Source organism: Zeus faber (genome assembly GCF_960531495.2).
Source record: "Zeus faber genome assembly, chromosome: 9".
In the NCBI taxonomy this organism is placed as follows: domain Eukaryota; kingdom Metazoa; phylum Chordata; class Actinopteri; order Zeiformes; family Zeidae; genus Zeus; species Zeus faber.
In genome coordinates, this window is record NC_137197.1 from 2,668,664 (window position 1) to 2,691,570 (window position 22,907).

A 22,907-nucleotide genomic window follows, 5' to 3' on the forward strand; every position below is an offset into this window, starting at 1 on the left:
TAGGTAGTTTCTTGCACTCCACCAGACTCCATGTAGCATGTCGTCCAACTGTGTTCTGTGTTGCACCCAGGTTCTTCGACAAACATTATCTCATTGCACTGTGTACTGTGTATATGGCTGTAATAATTATAATAATAATAATAATTCTAATTATTATAATTATCTTCTTCTTCTTCTTCTTCTTCTTCTTCTTATTTCAAGCTAAATAAAGATGATGGCGTAACGTGCTTCCACGTTGCCAAGGACCGGAACTAATAAGTCTCGGTTCGTGTTTCTGGTCGGACGACTAAAGCAGGGGGACCGTTTACTGTTTTCGTTGCAGCGTGTGTGACACACACACACACACACACACACACGCGGGTTTCGTTCTGCTCCGTCGTTAAATCGTGTTTTTTTAAATTTGTGTTATTATTATTATTATTATTATTATTATTATTATTATAGTTATTATAGAAAATGGGTAAAAAGCGTCATAGTGAAGACTCGGGAGAGTCGGAGTCCCTGGCTAAAAAGCCCAATCTAACAGAGTTCAATGGGACTGTTTTTAAATCCATGTTGAAGGAGCCCACCAAAGCCACGAAGGGTTCGTACACCGCTGTGTCCGTGGGATATTTTACTCTTAATTATTTTATTGATGTTTTATTTCAATAGGTTGAGGCTTCCCACGCGTCCTGGAAAAGCTGCAGTTCTAATGTCGTTTTTCAGTCATGGAATGTGACATGGTTGCCCCAAAATGTGCTGGGGGGAAAAGAGTTGTCCTGGAAAAGTTGTATTTACTGTGCAACAGTATTTATTTTAGGATCAATATTTAAAGAGTACTGTATTTATTTAAAACATGTATGTAAACGTGCTTCTCTGGGAACCCTCTTGTCAGATATTCTGGCTGATTAGACTTCTTCTCAGGTTGAAGTTGGTAAGAACTACGCTGCAACTTTCAGTTGTCAGAAAGGTCAGATGCTATAGGGCACGTTGTCCAGAATTGGGGAGATGCCAATCAAACATCACACCCAGTTTTTTCTGAGAAGAAGTCTAATCAGCAAAACTCTGTGAAAACACCTAAGTGAGTGCACAGGGATTTTCATATAACTACACGTGCAGGTCATGAAAAATGTCAGAGAAAATGATCTATTGAAGAGAGTTGGAACCTTGTCATTCAAGTCCTACCCAGCTCATTTACTCTGTGTGGCTATTTCAACCAATACACTCCATCCACTTCATCTGCACATTATCTTTATCTTACTCTTGCATTGATAATATTTGGATATAAAAGATGCTTTGTCTTCTGCAGGGTTGGAGACATTTATATGCTTTGCAAAGAAGCTGCCGTGTCCTGGCTTATACGATGTGGTTGAAGGTTACATTAAAATCTCTATGGAATGTGCTGAAATATTCAAATTGCTGGAAGTGGAGAAGCCAATTGAAAGCGAGGTGAGCAAGATTTATTTCCTTTGTCTTAACCTTAACATTTTACACAATGTTTGTGTGGACATTTTTGCAAAGCCTTTGTCATGTGATGAGAAACCCTTTTTTTGTCCAGTTGATGCTGATCTTCGAGAGCTTCGAGATGATCCTGCTGAGGACCGCCAGCGACCTGTCACACTTCAGCGCGGTGGGAACCACTATTGTCAAGAAGCTCTCAGGCTCCATGAAGATTATCCAAGGCTCTCTGCATTCAGAAAATCACAAGTAGGTGTAACACACTGCTATATACTGCAGCCTGATATGTCGAATCAGCTTGTTTAAGATATACCAGTCCTTTGCTTGTGTATCAGATGTTTCCTTGTTTCTCGTCCCTATGGACAGGTTTGTCCGTCAGTGCCTCAGTCTTCTCTCGGCCATGGTGTCTCAGGGACAAGACGCTGCCAGAGAGGTCTTCGGTCACATTCACTTCAGTAAGGGCATGTCTGGATTGGCACGGAGGAAGGATAAGATGGTGAGTTTCAGAATGAGGTGCTCTCTTTCGATCTCCCACCATGTGTCCCTACAAATGTTCCACTGGTGGCCAGGGCAGGCTGCCACTAATGGCTCTAGCACTGTAAAGTGGTTATTGTTGTGCATTACTTATTTGTTACCGTTAGTTTGTCTGAACATACATTGTCTCGTTCCAGGGGAAGCCCGACATCCGCATGGCTTATGTTCAGTTTGCAGTTTCTTTTCTGGTGTCTGGTGATATTGCAACAGTTGGACAGCTATTAGAAGTCAAAGGTATTTCTTTATTGTTTTTATTGTATTATTGTTTATAGAATCCATTAATCAATTTATTTATTTTGTTGCTGACCATGTTTCTTTGGTGTACCAGAGCTGCTGCCAGAAATCCTACGTACGGGGATAAATACAGACAGGATCTCTATAGTAAATCTAATTTTGTCTTCCCTGAAGTCTAGAGTAAGTAGAGTTGCTTTGTTTATTTCTGTATTCATATTCATGCTTTTTGTGATGCATGCCATATTTTGGTGCCCTAGTTTTCATTCCAAACCTCCTTGTGCAGGTTGTAAAGAACAAGGCAATCAGCAAAACTCAGAAAGTGCGTTTCTTCACTCCCGCTGTCTTGGCCGACTTGGCGTCGCTGTACAAATGGAATGGTATTGTAGACGCGACCACGGACGATCACGCAGTATGTCCTTTAATCGAAATCTTTGGCATTTGATGAAAGTCTATTCTGTAAACACCTCCCTATTTGTAATGTGGTCTATCTCATTGAAAATACTTTTTATTTTCCTTCTTCAGAAGGCCGAAAACCCAGAGAAGGCCGCCATATTGGTAGTCCGGGAACTTGTTCATAATTTCCTTCTGGAGTTGTGCTGCTCCCGTAAGAATGGAATCAGCTTTTATGACTCCACCTTCGGAACAGCTGGCAGGTAATAAATCCTGGTTTACCCTCCTGTTTACCCTCCTGTAGTGATCAGCAGGAGAGCTTCCCAGTACTCCTGTCTGTCAAAACTGAAATATGGAAATAAATATAAATAAAGACACATGTAGTCCATTTTTTCCTGGAAATATTGCTCGAGCAGAATCTTATCTGATCTTATACCAACTGACCAATCGATTACAAGTATTTACAAAAATATTTATTGAAATATGTCACGGACAAGTAGGAAATCAGCTAGAATATCAATCATTCGGAAGTGTGATGTTGAGATTTGGGAACAGTGTAAAGACTACCTTTCTCTGTCTGGCAACCTGACCTTGCCGGACCTTTTCGTTTTGCTTTTTCCAGACCTGGCAACATTGTCCTGCTTCAGTTCCTAGTGGGACTGAAGCCCACAGAGGATGAGCTGGTGTCAGAGCTGCTGGTGAAGACACTGAAGGTCAGCCCTGATATTCTGAGCAGGTTCTTTAAGGAGACGCAGTATTCGTTCACCCCACGGCTCCAGAGTGCCTGGCAGGACAACATCAATCTAGTAAAGAAGGTACCATTTGTTTGTTTTGCCTGTTCGTCGTACTGCATTTGTGGTTTCAGTTATTCACTGGTTTGGATTTGTTTATTTATTTATTTTGTTGTACATTTTGGATTGCTTTGCAATTTTAGATCTACGAGGCTCAGCCAGAGATTTCCACGGTCTTCCGAACCGGCGAGTTCATCCCTCTGCCTCGAATGCTGGCCATGATTTTGGTCACATCTCTCCCTCCAGTTTGCAACAAGGCCTTCTTCACACAGGGCCTCAATGTAAGGACACCACACTTAAAGACCCTCTACACCCATATTTGAAACCGTTATGAAATTATATGTTGAATATTAATATTTATGATAAGGGTTTTCTCCCAAACATGTTTAATAAACAACTGTAAATGTCTTCAAAGCATCCCTACAAATGAACATGTTCTTTATTGAGCGTGTATTTAGTATGCTTTATTTTGTTTCTGGCAGATTGCCAACCCAGTGGTGCAGTATGCCACCTTCTTCATGATGTCCTTCATCCTGAAAAGGACCCACAAAAACATGGAGTACCTTCTGGATAAGTCCATCTGGAAGAGCTCTGACATGTACACTGTCAACATGATGGAGCAAGTGGTGCAGCAGTACAGGGAGACATTAAGCAAGGTATCCACCATACAGTGTGAATATCAGTAATGGATATTATGGTGTTATACAGAAAGACCGTTAACCGTGTTGCTGAATTCGATTACACCGTTTTATTTACTGTTCCAGATTTTGCCGGACATGACGAGCATAGTGTCCAAGTGGCAGTCGCTAACAAAGAAGGACAAAGCGGAGGGCAAAGAAAAAACTGATAAGAAGCAAAGAAGCCCTGAAGAGGGTGCAACAGCAGAAGCCCCTGGTAACAAAATGATTAGTGGATATTTATTATTGTGACTAGTTTGTTGAAAAATATTGATTTGGCTTGTAGAAATGACAAATGTACCACAGGTGTTCTACAATGCTTTATCCAACAAAAAAGATGATGTCTCCAAAAACCTCTCTTAAATTCCAATAAGATCCGTCTTGAAACTTGTTAAATTCCACTCTTGGATACCTGCAAAAGGTTGGATTAACAGTTAAAACCATCTCCTGTTTGTCTACATCAAACAGCTGCTGATTCAGCAGAGCTCATCCTGCTCAAAGCTCTGATTCTACAGATCATCTGTCTGTACCAGAAGGCTGTGCCACATCTGGTGAGCCAGTGCAAGTTTGACTTCAGCAAACTCTTCAAAGGTGAGTTTCTCTGCAGTGGGGTCAAAGGTCGAGATGCTGATATCTCCTCTGATACTGGGCTGATGTTTGTAGAAATGCTCCAATTCGTAGATGCTATGCAAGCGTCATGTGATTCAATGTGACGGTTCTGATCCAGTTTAAGCACAGCAGTGAATACATCAAATGCCAAAAATAATAAACACATGTTTTTCAACATGTGTGATCTCACTATTATTATAACTGAAGATGTCAGTTTTTTGTATCAGTACTCTGAGTACCAAAAAGTACTGGAACTTTCAAAGCCGAAATTGTGTCTGTGAACGTGTGCAGGGATTGTATCAGAGAAGGGCATGAGACACGAGGTTCCTTCTCTTCTGCAGTATCAGATCCTGCAGCTGGCGCTGGAGCTGCCTGCCAGCAAGTTCTCCTGGTTCCGATTACAGGTGAGGAAGTCACACATTTACAGCTCCATTGATGTCCTCCTTTTCAAGTGTCTTAACACCTGCTGTGCTGTTTCGTTCATTCAATTGTGCGTTTGTTTTTCTACTCAAGGACGCTGCCGATAGAGAATCGGCTTCTGGGGAGAAGTCGGTGCTTTTTTCACTTCTCAAGATGTTTGTGAGCAGCAGTAACCCCCAACTGAAAACCTTCACGCAGAAGCTGGTCCTCAAAGTAAAGAAATGTCTTCGTACCTCTGCACTTAACACTGCATTTTCCCTTCAGGGATAATTAAAGTATCTATCTATCGAGATAAGAAATTAATAGTAGAAAGCGACACAACTTCTTCTTTCTTGTCTCTTACATTCGGGTGAATGTCAAGGTCAATGAATGAAACTCTGGAAAACGCAGTACAAATTTAAAGACTTTGATGACATTTCTCCCCATTTTTTTCTTGGTATTTCTCCCATGTTTCCTGCAGGTGCTGAAAGACAGCGGTGTGTTTGAGTACACGTCTGGTGAGCTGGAGCTCTGGCTGCTCCACTTGGCCAAGCTGGAGCCCGAGCACCAGGAGACGGTCATCCACTTCCTGGAGAAGGTGAGCTCTGTAATTAAAACCCCTTGACACCGTCTAATCAGAGATGTTCTTAAACAGAACTTAAATACAGATTTAAATACTACTGAAGAACAAGAAGTTGATAAAATACAGTGTTGGGTGTGAAAGCCAAAGTGACCTCAGAGACCTGTCTGCCTGACGTCCAAATATCACTTCAGTTTGTTGAGTTTCTGGACACGTTTGTGGCAGTTTTTCTTACAGTTCTTTCTTGGAGTAAACTACTTACTATTTTGGGGGGGGATTTATCTTTACCTCAATGCACAGATTTGTGTATTATGTAGTACTACTGGTACTTAATTGAAACCAGATTTTTAAGGAGCAGCTCTCTCATATTACAATGAGAATCAGAATCAAAATCCTTTCTTTTAATGAGAACGTTGTATCTCACGTTATAGTCCTTGAGCAAGGCACTACAACTACAGATTCAATGCATTCAAATCCACACAGTGCCACATGGCCTCAGTGATGTTTTCCTGTCTCTGTCTGCTCTCTGAAGGTGTTGGTGAGATTGGTGTGCAGCCCGTACGTCTACACAGACAAGGTGGCCAACCTAGTCCAGGAGGCGGCTTACCTGCAGGCCACGCTGAGCGGCCATGACGGAGACGCCGCCAGCATCCCCATCTCACACATCGATGGTGAGCACACGCAACTCGGTGTTCACATCGTTTCCTCCCTTCGGCCCGCGGGATTCGGGTGCGTGCCGTTGCTTACCCCGTTCCAATCCTCCGTCCAGACGTACAGGACATGGTGGACGTCATCATGGAAGGCGGTGAAGGAGAGATGGAGGAGTTTGGGGCGTCCCTGAGTGACGACCTCATCGTCCAGACCTTCCCCTTCAGTGCCACGGTGCCTGCTGCTCTGGAGGCTCGAAACAAGCTGCAACCAGAGAAGGGTGAGCTCCCTCTATCCTAAAAAGTCACTCATACCCAATATTTCAAATAAAGACGTCTCCCTGATCGATCAGGCACCGATCGTTATCGCCTGATATTCGTTCTAAATAGTTTGATCAGTGAGGCCAATCAGAAGAGCCAGTCAGTTACATTGGGAGAAGGGTGCTGAGGATGGAGCTGCCAGGCAAAAGGAAAAGAGGAAGCCAAAGTGAAGCTTTATGGATGTGGTGAGGGAGGACATGCAGGCGGGTGGTGTAAGGGAGGAAGATGCGCAGAACAGAAGGTATTGGAGGCAGATGATCCGCTGTGACCACCCCTAACGGGAGCAGCCCAAAGAAGAAGAAGAAGAGCCAGTCTGATGACACAAAACACGTGAGACAATTTCTCTTCCCCGTTATGCATAGTGTTTTGTTTCGTTCAATAAGGTAATGGGGGTATCATCTAAAAAATGTATAAATATAATCTAAATTAAAAACACACTTTTTAATTATTATTGTTATTATTTATATTTATTTAATTATTTGGCCGAACAGGATCTCAGCTCTGCTCTGCTTCCCGGATGACCCACAGCGCCCATAACGCCGGGTGTGTGTGTCAGTGCACCATGCACAAGTGTAGATGTGGAGCATATTTATTAGCACAGCAGGGAATATTGTAGATACAGAGAGGAACAAGCTGTCTGCCAAAACGATGCTGAGATGCTTATATTTATAAAGAAAACTATGCCATTGATGCTTAAGAAGTAAGCTTCAACAGATATGAAGAGATCTCACTCACTGACTGACTGACTGACTGACTGACTGACTGACTGGCTTGAGACAATATATTTTTGACTGCAGCGCTATTTACTTAATTGCACATGGTCCGTAATCTCCTAAATGCCTAAAATCAGAAATTAATCTTCAATATTTTGGCTATAGCCTTTTTTGTTGCAGTTTTTAAAGTTGGAGTAAATTGAGGCTCTGTGTTTAATTGTTGTTTTTGTAGCCTCTGTATACTTAATTTATTGTTCTTACTTTGTGTGTTGTGCACATTTAGCGTTAATTCTCATTTTATTTTATACAGTTGTGTTTATTTTATTCCACAGGAAAGCTATATTGTTAAGCTCTCAGAGGCATTTTTTACTTGTCTTGAGTGGAAATTGTGTTACATATGTTGTCTGCCTATAAATGAATTGTCAATTCATGATACTTTCTCATCTCTTAATTTTAATACTTTATATAAAATGTTGCTTAGAATAGTTCAATAAATCGATAATGCTACACGATAAATATAAGTCTTTGGTGATCAGTATTTGCCATACTGCTTGCAGCGATCGGTTATAGGCCCAAACATCCTGATTGGTGCACCCTTAATTTTAAATTAAAGGTTGATGGAAAAGATGTGGGGAAAAAAAGACTTGCATTTGAATTCATGAGCATTTAATTCCCTTTGGGGATTACAGGGGTTGTATTGTATTTATTGCTTTGGGATTCAGTTGAAAAAGTGAAGAAAAGTGCCTGGTTGCGAAATCTTTGACATCCTGAAAATGTACTTAAATATTATGCTGTTATGTGTGCTATTGCTGTAATGTTAATAATGCACATGGTTGTTTACCCCTCAGGAGTGGTGTTTGAGTACCTGGCGGCCGTGCTCACAGACGTGTTGCACTGCCAGAGGGATCCTCTGCCGCTCTGCCTGGCTCTGCTGCAAAACGACAAGCTGCTCCTCTCCTCTGAGCCCTCCTGCCCTCCTCATCCCTCCATCGCACTCCTCCATCACTACTACTCCAAATGGCTTCCATCGCAGACCCGGGAGGAGCTGGTGAGTATGCAAATGTGAATTTATAAAACTGAAATATCTACAAAAATACAGGTACTCCTCACTTAACAACCTACCCGTTAAACAACCTGTTTAACTACCTGTTTAACCACCGTTCAGACTTAGGATCAGCTCTCTGACCAGTCTGTATTGTACACTGTGTACAATACCAAGTATCTCATCACCCTTTACATACTATATACACTATGTACACTATATATACTATTTATACACTATATGTACTATATACACTTTATATAGTATCTACACTATATATACTATATACACTATATATACTATATATACACACACTGTATACATCTCATCACTGTTCCCAGTTTCGTTCTCGCAGTCTCTCAGTATTCACAACACTAGCGTTGGCGATTGCCACGCCCCCTTACCGTGAAATAACGCGGCTCCTCGCTTAACTCTGTGTGTGTGTGTGTGTGTGTGTGTGTGTGTGTGTGTGTGTGTGTGTGTGTGTGTGTGTGTGTGTGTGTGTGTGTGTGTGTGTGTGTGTGTGTGTGTGTGTGTCTTTATATTTTTGGTAGAAACATCTTTGATCAATACTGAAGTCAAAGACATTTCATTGTTCTCTTTTTTTTTGTTTTTACTATAATATGTATATTGCGGCACTATAATAAATGATGGATAGCAAAAATATGATTTTGAGGCAGGAACAGGAAAAGAGAGTATGATTTGTATAACAAAATGCAAATCCAGGAAGTAATGTTATATGCTACAATGTTCATATAATAGTCTGCTTGAACTACTTTTTTCTCGGGGTATTCATGCTGTTTTGCAGTTTGGTGATCCAGCAGATTCTAGCAGTTTGCCAGTTCCAACGTCATTCGCTGCCTTGATGAAAGCAGCTTATTTTCAAGGACCTGAAGGTTTCCTGGAAGGAATCTTTCAGGAGAAGGTGGAGGCTTCTGTGGCTGCAATGACGATGCAGGACTTCCCGGTGGCGGTGAAGCAGATGTTACTGTACATCAAATCCACAGTCGACAACTTTGGCTCGGTAAGATCAGAAACCAGCCTGAATACCCAACAATACAAACATTGAAGAGGACCTTTTATGTTTCCCTTTATATGAGTTAATATAGGTTTCTGTGGTCCCCAAAACACGTTTTTGATTATTTTTTGCTGAAAATGCTACTGAAATGATGCATCTAGCCAGACTAACATGCCTCTGAATCCATCGGGTTCCTAACGCTCTGTTTAAGGTGAGGAGCCACCCTCCTGAAGCCCCGAGTTCTGTGAGCCAATGGGGTTTGAGCTTCACTTCCGGGTTCGGATATATTAACTCTGTCAACTTTCACTGACTTCCCCTTATCAGTCCACCAAAATCTTTCTGAACAAATTTGAGGCGAGAAATAATGAATCCAGCTGCTGAATCTTATTAGATCTACAAGACGTAATTTAAAAGTTTCTTCTGACTTTGGTTGCCGTGCTCCAAGCTTGTGGGGGAGACAAACACTGCAAGCAGGGATTTTCTTGTTTCATGTATCAAACAAATACATATACAATAAAAACACTATTTTTATTGGTTTTGTTTGGCGAAACGGACAGAGGGTCGTGCGCCACAGCCTACGGCCTCTGTACCCAGTGTCAACCCTAGGATGGAGTTGTAGCGGCGGGGGTGGAGAATTTTTTCGGCATGCATACTTGGTGCGGTGGCCCTCGCGTATGGTGAGGCCGTCACCAGGAAGAAGAACCGGTGTGTGTGGAATACCTTCGTTCTTTGGGAACACTTTTAACGAAACGTATCAAAATTGATCTTCCAGATGTTTATTTCACAGATATGTAGGGATGGGTATCATTAGGATTTTAACGGTACTACTACTGTAACCGATACTGCTTATCAATCTGGTACTTTAACGGTACTCTTATAGGTTCCTTTTTTTTTTTTTTTTTAATAAGAAATAACTTAAGCAAGTTAAGTTGCAGAGGGAGACAGGGGCGAAGATTGCGCATTAGGCTCCGCTGTGCGTCTCCGTCCCTCGTCAGAAATCTGAACATGTTTCAGGCCATGTTCTCTGACAAAGTGTGCCCACAAAAAACTGTCTGGTTGTCAGATGACAGTGTGTGTGTTAGGAGACCCACATGTATGTGCAGAACCACTGAAAAGGTGAGTTTTGCAGTATAGGTCCCCTTTAGGATGAGGCCAGTGAAATTCTCCATCTTTCTTATGTCAACGTAGCTTGAATGCATCCTCCAACACTCCCCAACTCTATTGAGTACTCAACCAGGACGCAAAATATTTCAATTTTAAGCTAAAATCATGACCACAGTTATAGTGTTTAGGGAAAGGTTTGAAAGCTGTGTTTGATCGTGGTGATGAACCGCGCTGAAAGAGGCGGCAGTACGGCCTCTTATTCTTTAAGCAAAACTTAATTTCTGGATAATTGGTTCATCTCTTTGACACAGATCCCCAAAGGAGTTCTGCTGTTAAAGGCCTTGATGGGAATCCTGCTGGATTTGGTGACAAAGCTTCAAGGTTTACAGGAGGCCACAAACTGTGACCCAGAAGCAGAGAAGAGCGAAGAAGGAGCAGGGTTCTTCCTCACAAATGACGCTTCATCAGCATCCGACAACAACAAAGAGCAGGTCTACTGACGTGTTTCATATTGTTTCTACAACCTTTTCGGGGATGGGTTACCTTTTTCTCCCTAAAAGGTGCCGTTGATTTCATCGAGCTCCATTCCTGCTCCTGACTCCTCTCTGACTCCTCTGTGCTCAGGTCCTCGTGGCCGTGCTGAGCTCCATCTTCAAGCATCCCTGTCTGGACCAGTGGTTTCTGGCTCTGGAACTGGCCTCGCTGCCCCCCCACACCCTGAACCCGGTCAAACTGAAGCGTCTGAGCGGCCAGCTGACGGACGACACCCTCCACCTGCTGAAGAACAGCGCCCCTGTCCTCAGCGACCTGGGTCACCTTGAGCTCCTCGCTGGCTATGTTGGGGCCGTGGAGAAGGCTGTGCTCAGGGAGCTGCAGAACGGCGGCTCCCAGGTTCCCAAGAGGCGGTCCCGGCCCGTGCGGGGTCTACTGTCACTGCACCGCTATATGGACCCGTTCCAGCTGAGGGATGTGGTCTCCACGCTGCTGCTGCTCCCCCAGCAGAGCCTCGTCACCCCGGGCGAGGACGACTGTCCAGCCGAGCTTGGCGTGTACGGCCTCGCTGCGCTGGAGGTCCTCACCTCCCGAGACCAGGAGCTCCTTCTGTCCCAGGCCCACCTCCGCGGTCTGGGCAACCTGCTGCTGTCCTGCTCCGACCCAAGGCTGGAGGCCTTCCTGCTGCGGGTGCTTTCCAGGGAGCTGGGCAGCGCCAAGCTGGTCCACCCCGAGGTGCTGCTCCACTGCATGCAGCGCCCCCTGCAGGACAGCCGGGACATCTGCTGCCTCCTGCTGCGGAACTGCTCCACCCACCGTCTGCACTTCGAGCTCTGGTGCCTGGAGCCTGCTAACTTGCTGAGGCTGACGGAGCAGATGGAGAACTTTCTGCCGCTGGTGAACGCTTACCTCCAGATGGCCGGTCGGGTCGATCCTGCCAGGCCTAAAGACGGTTTGTACAAAACAGATGTTTAGTTGAACCATAAGTAGCCTTGATAAGCCTCGGCCATTTAATCATAGAGAATTTACGATACGATATGGATAACTCTCAGGATGTTTCAGAAACCAGCCGAGGTTCATCAGAATGGGCCAAATGTAATTTTAAAGTGTCAGATTTCATACTGAAGCTCTAGGCTTTCTAATTAATCTCCTTCTAATCCTTCAGACCTCATTTTATGAGAAATTCATTGTTCAGAGGCAAAAGTTGTGTATTACGATGTAGCGATGTCTCTATTTCAATTTTTCTGAAAAAGATATCATAGTAATAATATTTAACTATCTCAAAAGCCTAACTTGGTAGACATCCAAATAATTGACATGATATACAATTTGAATTCTGTTTGTTTCCTCTCATGTGCCGTCTAAATCACTGCCAATGTCCCACAGTGCAAACGGAAGTTTTAAGAGTCTTGAAGGAAGCTCTGCTGCCCACGTTGAGTTGCTCCGTCCTGGACAAGACGGCGGAGAAGTCCTCCGCCCTCCATGTTGAAGCTCTGAGCGGCCTGATCCAGCTGGACGCAAAGATCACAGACATCAGCCACTTGATCAGCAGCCTCCCGTCTGCCCTCCAAGCAGTGGGCGGTTTTGAGAGGTGCGTTCTTCAAATCGTCCTTCATGACAGGGAAGGATGGTTCGTAGTCCAAAGACTCGCTCTGCCTGCACGACATGCAGGCGGACAGAAGGCCGAAACGTTGTGCTTTGAAGAAAGCCACCATAACGCTGCAATTGAAATGTAGCGACAGCACCATCTACAGGTTGAACACAGGACTGCAATCGGCTTATTTGATTGGCTCGTTTTAGTGACGAGTGAAGTGGCATCACTGGGCACTGTGTTCAGTCAGGCTTTGTGCTGTTCCCTCAGTTTGATTTTGGTGTTTGGTTTACCTCCATCTTCTGTTAAAAATCAACGTAAAATTGTATCATCTGGTATTCTCTCTTCAGCAGCTTGTTTTTTCCACCAGGTGGCAGCTCGTAGATGTCATCAGCCAGAAGTTGTCCGATTGTCCGACGAAACAGGAGACGTGGAGGAAGTCTGTTGTCACTGCTTCGATCAAGTGTCTGATCTCCTGGTTCAGTCAGTCCAAACATCAGGACAAAGCACCTTCAACGCAGGAGGAGAGCGTCCTGCAGAAGCTCCAGAAACACTTGGTGAGCTTGTTATCTCTCATTATAAACCAGAACATCTCCAAATATTTCAATGATTTTCCTGAATAATGTTCTTCATTTAGACTTTTGCTGAAGATCTCACGTCATCCGACTGGAACAGTTTTGTGAAGAACGGCCTCAAGTAAGATGTCTGACTCAACTCACGACTCTGTCCTGTTGATGCTCGACGTGCATTCATTATTATTGATGCATCACTATACCAACCTTCTCTGTCCTGTAGGTATCGATATGCAGGCCGCCACTTCCTGAACACCCTGACTGACCTTCTGGACCTGCTGTACGGTGACGCCAGTTCCCCAAAGGACTTCATACCCATAGCATCCATCCACATGATGGCGAGCAGCCACTCGCTGTTCCTGCCCACCATGTTGGGCTCCGAGGCAGAGGATTCTGCTCAGACCAAAGGTGGATATAGAACCTGTTGGATCAGTGTGTTGGAGTCCACATCGCTGGCTACATATTTTTATATTGTGTACTAAGTATTTATATTGGTGAAAATTCACCATTTATTTCATGGAGGAGAAATAAATGAGATGGCCTACTCTGCCAGAATGCGAGTATTGGCCTTTATCGTTTATCAACATATTTGTAAAATGCATGAATGCTGTCTGCAATACCACATTCACAAAACAAACTTGTGATTTCTAAAACATTTTTTATGTGTTAGGACAATTTTTTTTTACCTACTCAAGCTATAACATCAATGTTAAGTATTCATTCAAGCGGAGATGAGCTCTGCTCACAGTTTCCAGAAAAGGCCTGTTTTTCATTGGATCCCCCCCTAAGAAACCCCCCAAAAAAACAAAGTTATAGATGTTGTTGAAGTTAAATAAAAAAATCACTTTTTCAAATATGTTCAATAAAGAGTTATTATTGTTTTTTTTACTTCCAGAAGCGCTGGTGTCGCTCCTTCTCTGCCTGGTGAAGAAAAGCCCTTCAGTTTGCGACAGCTCTCACTTTGTTGTTCTTCTGGGAGCGTACGGAGCTTCGCTGAGCACTTCAGGTGAAATCATCCAGATGTGTTGAGATGTGTTTTCCAGGTATCTGTGCAATCTTATTTACAGCCTGCGTTTTGTTTTCCAGATCAAAAGCTGCTGCTCATCCTGCAGGAGTACGAGCGAAACAACGTCAGTCTCATGAAATTCCAGTGAGTGTTGCAGTCAGCAGATGCGTCTTCCTTGGCGTAAACAGAACAGCCTCGTTTCATGTGTGATTTCCATTCCAGGTCCCTGCTGTGGGGCCCGGCCGCGGTGGAGCACCACAGGGCCAGGAAGAGCCTGGGAGCCTCCCTGTGGCAGCAGGCCAGTTCAGAGGACGTGCTGGCGCTGCTCCACGGCGACAGGATGCTGGACACCATGGCCCGCTTCCCCCAGCACCGCAGGATCATCCCAGAGGTTGGAAGACAATTAGAAAAGACGTTTGGTGTAAAATGAAATGAAGACGTAATGTTCTGATGCAAAGGAACCATGAGACTCTTTGTTTCCAGCGCAGCGCCGGACGCAGGGAAGGCTGATGTCAGAGTTGTGGAATTTGTGGAAAGTTTCTCTTCTGTTTTCTCGCTTTCTTTCTTTTTGAAATGTTTTTGTTTTTTTATCATAGTTAAGTTTCTCTGGCGCATCTCAGTGACAAAGGTTAATATTTCTTTACCTCCCTTGTTAGATTTGTGCATAAAGGCTCCATGGCAGCAAACAGCCAGTTAAAGTTATCAATCTCATTTGGGTTTACTTTGAGTACGATTAGTCAGGTTTTTGGACGTGGAATTTTGGAATTTGCTCATGAAAAAATCAAGGAAAATTGGGGCCAAGTTCACCTTGCACCTCTCCTTTATCTTAGCAGCTTTCTGATATTCCCTCCTTTTTTCCAAACGTGTTTTTTTTTTTTGTTTGTTTTTCCCTGTGAGGTGGAATGACAAGGAGGTGCTGTGGAGGAGGTGGTGTAACACTCATTTACAACCAGTAGAGGCAGAGTTTCGCTGCAATGGAAGCTTTTAGTTTCCATTACATTACATTACATTGATCAGACACTTTTATCCAAAGCGACTTACAATTATTCAAACACCGACGGACGCAGCCATCAGGGGTTAAGTGTCTTGCTCAAGGACAATACAGCATGCTAGCAGGAGGAGCCTAGGATCCAACCAGCAACCTTTAGATTACTAGACGACCAGCTCTACCTCCTGAGCCACCATCCCCTTCAAAGCGTAGCGTTTCCGCTACGCTTTGATTCCCTAACACGTTTGTACGTTATTTACCAAGTTCTCACTTTGTTGCAGGAGGGAAAAGAGCTGATTTACAAAGACGATGACTTGAAGGATCCGGAGAGTTTGTACGATCCGTGTTTCCTCTTGCCGCTGTTCAGTGCCATGCTGGGGCCAGGTGGGGCCTCTGTCCACTGCTACACCACCTTGTTTTAAACCTTGTTTTTTTATTGACGCTTTGGGTGACGGTCATCGATGCTTTTTGCAGAATGTATCCTCAACTGCTTCAAGTTTGTGTCCAGCCACGCCTTCGGCTTCACGGTGATGTCGCTCAGCAGCTACGATCCCAAAGTGAGAGCGGCAGGATTCCATGTCCTGAGCTGCCTCCACCCGCACCTGGATGCCACCCGCAGCGTCCAGACCAGACAGGTGACAACACTTGATGCTGCACAGCTGCATTCAAGATCTGTCTTGTGACCAGTGAGATCGGCGATAAAATACGTTGGTATCTTCTTATGAAATGTATATCTTGTTTTGAAGAGTGCAGCTCAGATTCACCACATTTAATCTTATGGTAATATCACGTGTAGTTTTCTCCGGGATCAATGAAGTCTTCTCTTCATTTTTCTGGGCTCAGAGCAGCACATTGATCTCACAGTCACACAAAAATACACAAGAATCATGAAGTGAACCTGGAATGAAAGAATGAATAATAGAAATAGCGGGTGTTGGTTCGGGCAAATTTCCTTTTAAGGTGTAATTTTATATTTATATATTATGTATTTCATATTGATATGATTTAAATTTGAACAAAACAATACTTCAGTACGTGGTGTAAAAAATATATATATATTTTTTTTTCTTGACACAGATAGCCACAGAATAATTTTTAAAAAATATTCATAAATGACAGTTAACACAGCAGAAGTCACGATGCTGTTTGTTTTCTGTTTAAGCTGCTTTACCTGATGGACATGATGAAGAACGGCATCAGGCAGAAGAACCCCAGACTCCCCTTTGTTCTGACCACATACATCATCAAAGTGGCCCAGCAGATCCTCAAACCAGGTGCCTTCCCTCAGTGGAAATGTCCCTTTAAGTCGGGCTGTTTGTCTCCGGAGTCAGGACACTGTTTAACCGCCGTGGTTTGGCTTTGGCTGGTTTGGTTCTTTCTAGAGGACCACATGTACGTGGTGCTGAGCAGGTTCCTGCTGTCCCAGCAGAGTCTGGACTTCCGGAGAGTCCCGGAGTTCTTCAAGCTCTTCCACAGCTTCGACTTGGAGGTACTTGGTGGTTTTAATTATCCAGCTCCTTGAACAGGAAAACATGACACCCCCCCCCCCCCCCCCCCCCAAAGGAGCCTGTATATATTACAAAATAACTTTACAAAAATTGTTGTTCATGTGCAGTGACAATTACCTTTCAACATCTGTATTACTTTTCTATTATTTTTTACATCGTGTAATAATCCATTCCATTGCAATTGATGGATCAGACATGTTGTCCTAATAATTCATTTCCTATGTCAGTGCTGGCTCACCCTCTGGGTGGAGCACAGAGGTGCTGCAGGCGGTGCAGGAGGTTAAGGAGGGTAAATTATGTTCAGTAGAACTCAATTTAACGACTGAATAACCCCTTTATTATACATTTCTTATTAAAATAAATCATATTTTACCTATCTTTTGTAATATATATTTTTACATCCAAAAAAGCTTACAGGAACTAAAGGAGTAGCATAATGGAAAAGCAGATTTGTTAGATAATAAAGATTAAGTGAGCAGAGTGTAACTTGTGTTATTTATTTATTTTTAGGCTCAACAAATTAGGACAAAGCTTGATGAAAACCTGGACATCCACGTTCTTTACACTACACTTTTTTGAATGAACTTCAGTACAGCAGGACTTGCTTTGTCACTTGTTTTTCCGTTATTAAAGCGAGGGTGGTGGCAGGGAAAGGGGAGGTTTGGATGGTGTCAACAGTGTTCAGCCTCGACCTGCTGCTTGGCTTCGTTAATCTGCGTTTCAGTGTGGATGAGGGGTTTGGAGCCTTGGGAGGGTGACAGACCTTTTCAGATGTGTTGTTTTTTTGTTGTTTCAGCACAAGGTGGAGCGCGGCTGGATGCTGGGCGTGCTGGAGCAGGGCGTGTCGGATCGTTACTGCTATGAGCTGTGCAGCCAGCAGGGGGTGTTCCCGGTGCTGCTGGGATACAGCAGCAGCCCGCTGTGTGACGACGACACCCAGGTAACAGCCAGAGAACCTGTTGAGGAAGGGCTCAGCACCGTGGTATAGGAATGTGGAATCTAGATGGAGACCTTATTCATCCCCGGAGTGAAATATCAATGTCCCAGCAGCTCACATCAAAACAATAGGCAGCAATAATAACAAACAATACAATAAAAATATGAAAAAGAAGGTGTCAGTATATGGAAATGTTTTAAAATGTACAATAAACCTATGAAATAAACTATAGAAATATGGCAATATACACTAAACCTCATGATAAACCACAACTATTACCTAAAGATAACAGCATAACCTTGTTAATAATTCATAACCAGCGCTGAATCCTTCCTCCTCTAGACTCAGATCCTGAAGGTTTTGTGCCGAACCGCTCGCGTGACCAAAGCTGCGTACAACCTGACCAATAACTGTGGACTCCTCAGCTGGATGCTGCAGCTGGTCAAAAGGAGGTGAGATAATCATCTTCCAGTGTTGCTTCATCATGCCTAAAGTAAGACACTGTATACTGTGGTTCTATGAGATAACACCTCAAATGTCAGCATTTATATCTGAGGTATCAGACTTCCAGGCTCCCATATAATAAATACATTTCAGTGTGTAGGACCTCGGAGTTTCTATTAAATTGGATGAAGGCAAATATAATGATGAAGATAAATATTGTTTAAAATCCCTTGATTTTTATTTTATTTTATTTTATTTTATTTATTTATTTATATATTTTTTATTAATTTATTTATTTATTTTTTCAAGGTTAAAAACTTGATGTACCTAGAAAGAAATACTCTGTTGGAAAAGGGTGCATTCAAAATCTGAATCAGTTTTATTTGGCCAAGTACATTTTCATCTGCGAGGAATTTGACGTCATTGATCGATGCATTAGTATACAGGGGAAAAAAAACCACGCAATAATATAAATGGTAATGAAAGTCGTAGTAGCTCAGAACATGTTGTGTGGACCTGTCTCCCTCTCAGGACTCTGGAGCAGCATCTGCTCAGCGGCGTCGTCCACCTGCTCCATGTTTTGTGGTTCACTAACTTGGGCGAGAAGGACAAACAGAGGGACGACGCCTCCACCACCTCCGCCTCCTCAGCTTCCTCATCCAAACAGAACGCTGCAAAGTTCCTCCCTCTGCCGCTCATCAACGAATTCCTCTACGTGGCCTTCACCATCATCGGACATCTCAGGTGGGTCCACGTCCTGTCGGTTCATGTATAAGTTCATGGTCAACACTCCTAAATCATAATAAGGGGAATAAATAGGAGGCATTTTAACGATTCAAACTGCAGTAGAACCAAATCAGGAAGCAAAGCTTGACAAGGTAAGGTTGGTGTGCATAGACTAGAGCAGTGATTCTCAAAGTGTTGAAAGAGGGGTCCATGGCACTTAGCCAGGGGGTCCCTGAAAAAACATCTTTCAAAACTGTATTTTTAGTACATCTTTTAATTTTTTGAAATATTATATTTTTATGCAATACGTACATACTGTATATAATTATGCAATGTGCTCCTCCTCATCTCTATAGTACATTTCTCTTATTATTTGTATTTGATATTTTGTGAAACTATAATGTTAATTGAATACATTGTTTTTATATTCTGTATTTTGAAATGTCGCAATACAAATATTTCTAATACATTTCCCTTGAATGTTTTTCCACATGTAGTAGTACTAGTAGTAGTAGTAGTAGTGTGAGAAATGGGCCTAATATCAAATTATTCTTTGGGACATACATGAGGGGGTCCCCGGTTTATTTAAAGGTGTGAGAATCCCTGGACTAGAGCATCAAGTCACGAAGCCAAACACAATTCAAGTTTGAAGCATTTAAATTCATTTCAGGATGGAGGTGAAGGCCGCTCAGCTCGGGCTCTTCCTGCAGACGCTGAGCTCCGTCCTGAAGCATTATGGGGTGGCGCTGGGTGCCAAGACGGAGGCCGACATCCTCACATTCAAACCACAGCCGCTGTCCTGCACCGAAGCCCTCACGCTGCTCCAATGCTGGGCCTCGCTTTCCCACAATGCAACACTGCTGGGCCAGGTGCAGGCTGTGGCTGAAAGGCACAAAGTGAAGGAACTGCTCGGTGAGTGACAATAATGATAATAATAATGACGTGTTGATAATGACATGTGAACTGTTAATATAATATTCACAGTCGATTTGACATGAATTTCCACGTGTGGATGAATAAAACGTTATCTTTCTTAAAGGGGACGTGTTTGCTCCTTTTTACACAAGTTAATAAACTGTAGATCTCTGAGGTTCCCAAAACACATAATACCAAACGTTATAAAATACCACTCAGATGATGCATTCTAGCCTTGCTAACATGCCTCTATAACCCTCTGTTCCAAAACCGACTGTTTTTTTTTTTTTGTGGAAGGAGTCTCACCCCCTGAGGCTCCGAGTTCTGTGAGCCAACGGGGTTTGAGCACAAGTCCCGACGCACCGGGACACCCCGACGTGGGGATTTTTTTTCTATTTTTCATGAAAACGTCGCAAAATAAAATGAATAAATACATTTACAATAAAAACACAGTTTTTTATTGGTTTTGTTTGGAGAAACACACAGTGGATGGGATGGAGTAGATGACCATATAAGGAAATCCTGACCGTCTGACAAGCTCGTGCAGAGAGTAGGACAAACCTTTGGAAACGGTGCATTCAGAGCGGTGGGAATCCTGAGCGTTTTGTTCACAGACATTACTTTGTCGTTTGTTTACCTCATTATTTGACACTTTGGCCTCATCTGATATGAACGTCCCACAATGTAACATTAAATATTTGAAGGAAAATAAGGAAAAGCTTAATATGTCCCCTTAAAAAAGGTTCTGTCATCCTTTTCACCCACTGACACAAGTTAAAAATTCAATATTGTGATCAGGGATGCCTCCATGTCAGCACTGTCACTTATCTGCTCAATTCCAGACTAAAACAAAGCAGCTCTATCACAGAATAACATCTGGACAGAATCGATGCCAAGATCCACATCAGGAAGGTCATCTGTTTTGTAGACATGAAAACAGCAAAAGAACAACCGGGTCACCAACGCTGAGTTTAAAATCTGAAATTCTCAAGTTTTAGGTAATACTCCAAGATGATGGATCATCATTTACATATCAGTCATATTAGATTAGAACACAGAAAAGTACTGTTTGTCCATTATTATTGCCCTAATGACCCCAAACAAACCATTATTTATCTCCATAGTGATGAGTACAAATACTGAAGACATAAGTGGCTTTAGGGCGTGGCTTTAGGGCGTGGCTTTAGGGTGTGGCAGTGCCTTCCTCTTATGATGTCAAGTTTGAACAGAGTGTGGTCTCCACCTCCACTCAGTTTGTTGACTGTTCTGCTCCTGATTGAGTTGCTTCCCTGAGTTTGACAGGAGATAAACACTTCCCTGTTTGTCTTCCCGGGCTCAGGGACGGGGAAGGGGAAGGCCAGAGCGAGAGGCTCCTCCACCCGGAGCCGAAAACAAACCGAGGAGCCGGCGGACCACGCCCGGACGGCGGAGGAAGAACGGGCTCTACTGACGGAGTGTAAACCCCACCTCAGCAGCGTGTTTCTGCACTGGGAACCAGAGCGACCCGGTGACCCGCAGCACCAGAGCGGGCTGGCCGAGGACACGGCCCACCTGCTCACCATGTGGTCCCTGAGGTCCCTGGTGGAGTGCTCGTACGCCCCCAAACGGACGATGGACTTCCTGCGGTGGATGGACGCGGCGGTGGCTCCGCACAGATGCACGGTGGAGCTGCTGCTGCGGGACGCCGGCGTGAAGGCCGACCTGCTCAGACTGTACCACCAAGCTGACCGGGACCGGGACCAGGACCAGGACCAAGACCAGGACCGGGACCGGCCTCCTGGTTGGCCCCGGGTGGAGATGCTCCAGCTGTTCAGCTCTATCATGCTGCAGCTGCTGGAGGCGCAGCGTGACCTTCCAGACGACCTTCACCCAGCGGTGCTCGCCGCCTGTCGGTCCGACGGGAAACAGGATCCAGACAGAGAGGGTACGAGGTCCAGGACTCATGATGATGATGATGATGATGATGATGATGACCTTTATTTCTGTAGCGTCTTTGTACACAACATGCAGCTGAAAAAGCTTTACATTACTAGAAGGCCAACAATTAGTAATAATAGTAAAGAAAAAAATCAAGCAAACGAAATACATTAAATTAAAATAAGTAAGTATTGTTTTTTCCAGACAGTTGATGAATGAAGAGCAGGATGCTGAGGGATCGAACCATTCACTTTATTTTACATCTCTTTTCAATCAGGATATCAAGATGATACCGGTGCCGTCTTGACACCTTCTGTGTCTTTGAGACGTTTTTATTTTTAACGCTACAGAATAGAATCGTTCCAGCCAAACAACAGAAGGTTACACGACACAGTTGACCGTACAAAAAGTTTTATTTTTTTACTCACTAATCAACTGAATTTGCCGTTAATGACCCTGAGCTTCTCGGAACTCGTTGGTGGCAAATTTGGTCGAAGTCCTGAAATATCGAACGTCTAACAACAAATCCTCGTCTGTTATTTTCTATTTTACAGTTGTTAAAAACAATCTTACAGCTGCTCAGAAACACGCTCCATCGATGTCTTTAGATTCAGTTTGAATATTTAGTTTTTTGAATTGTTGTTCCGCTGGCGGGGTTGGTTTTGGTATCAGAATCATTCTTTGCCTCGTCCCCTCGCAGGCGCCGGGCTGGCGCTGCTGTCCTTGTACATCCACGAGATGTGGAGCGGAGCCGCCACGCCCGATCTGTTCCTACGGCACGTGGCGCTGGTGGGCGGGGCCAAGCGGGGAGGAAGGAGGAAGTCGGGCAAAGTGAGGGCGGAGCAGACGGCCGTCAGGACCATCTGCCTGGACATCGTCTCCAGGAGGAGGTAGAGGAGACGGAACACAGAAATGAGATGTGGCAACGCATTTGCTTTTTGTTAAAAAAAAAAAAAAGAAAAGCTAAAAAATATTTTTTATGCTTTGCAAAAGGAAAACTGTCATAAAATGGTTTCACTAAATCTTGTGAATTCACGTGGTGTCTTGTTTTTTTATTTCTACAAAAATGAATCACAATCCAGTCTCAAAGGGCTTAAATGCTCTAAAGCTCTCAAGTGTCCTCATTTGATTTACATCAAATCCGGTATTCTGAAATATTTATTTACTTTATTTACAACCTGAAAACAGTCTTTTTAAATATATCGACCCATTTTCCGCATTTATTTGAACCTTTCCCCTCCCACACACAGCTTATTATTTTGGCCTTGTCGGGTGCCAAAGTGTCATGAAACTGAAAAACGTGTGATTTAAATGG

At 43.6% G+C, this 22,907-nt stretch overlaps 1 protein-coding gene across 1 annotated transcript; it reads left to right on the forward strand.

The window, feature by feature from the left end:
• Nucleotides 1–456: 456 nt before the first annotated feature.
• urb1 (URB1 ribosome biogenesis homolog) lies at nt 457–22,560 on the forward strand (the record flags this gene model as incomplete). The annotated part of the gene is made up of 39 exons (XM_080007237.1): nt 457–583; nt 1,289–1,428; nt 1,538–1,686; nt 1,804–1,933; nt 2,109–2,205; nt 2,300–2,385; nt 2,489–2,614; nt 2,728–2,858; nt 3,218–3,410; nt 3,530–3,667; nt 3,869–4,042; nt 4,151–4,280; nt 4,532–4,654; nt 4,964–5,076; nt 5,186–5,305; nt 5,553–5,669; nt 6,184–6,322; nt 6,421–6,579; nt 8,181–8,380; nt 9,183–9,398; nt 10,808–10,987; nt 11,121–11,940; nt 12,375–12,579; nt 12,950–13,136; nt 13,217–13,275; nt 13,375–13,559; nt 14,047–14,157; nt 14,238–14,301; nt 14,380–14,548; nt 15,427–15,529; nt 15,620–15,780; nt 16,308–16,419; nt 16,528–16,634; nt 17,450–17,593; nt 17,933–18,042; nt 18,566–18,778; nt 19,431–19,672; nt 21,015–21,599; nt 22,293–22,560. 39 exons carry the CDS (start codon nt 457–459, stop codon nt 22,484–22,486), a joined length of 6,759 nt encoding a protein of 2,252 aa, XP_079863363.1. The 3' UTR covers nt 22,487–22,560.
• Nucleotides 22,561–22,907: the final 347 nt, after the last annotated feature.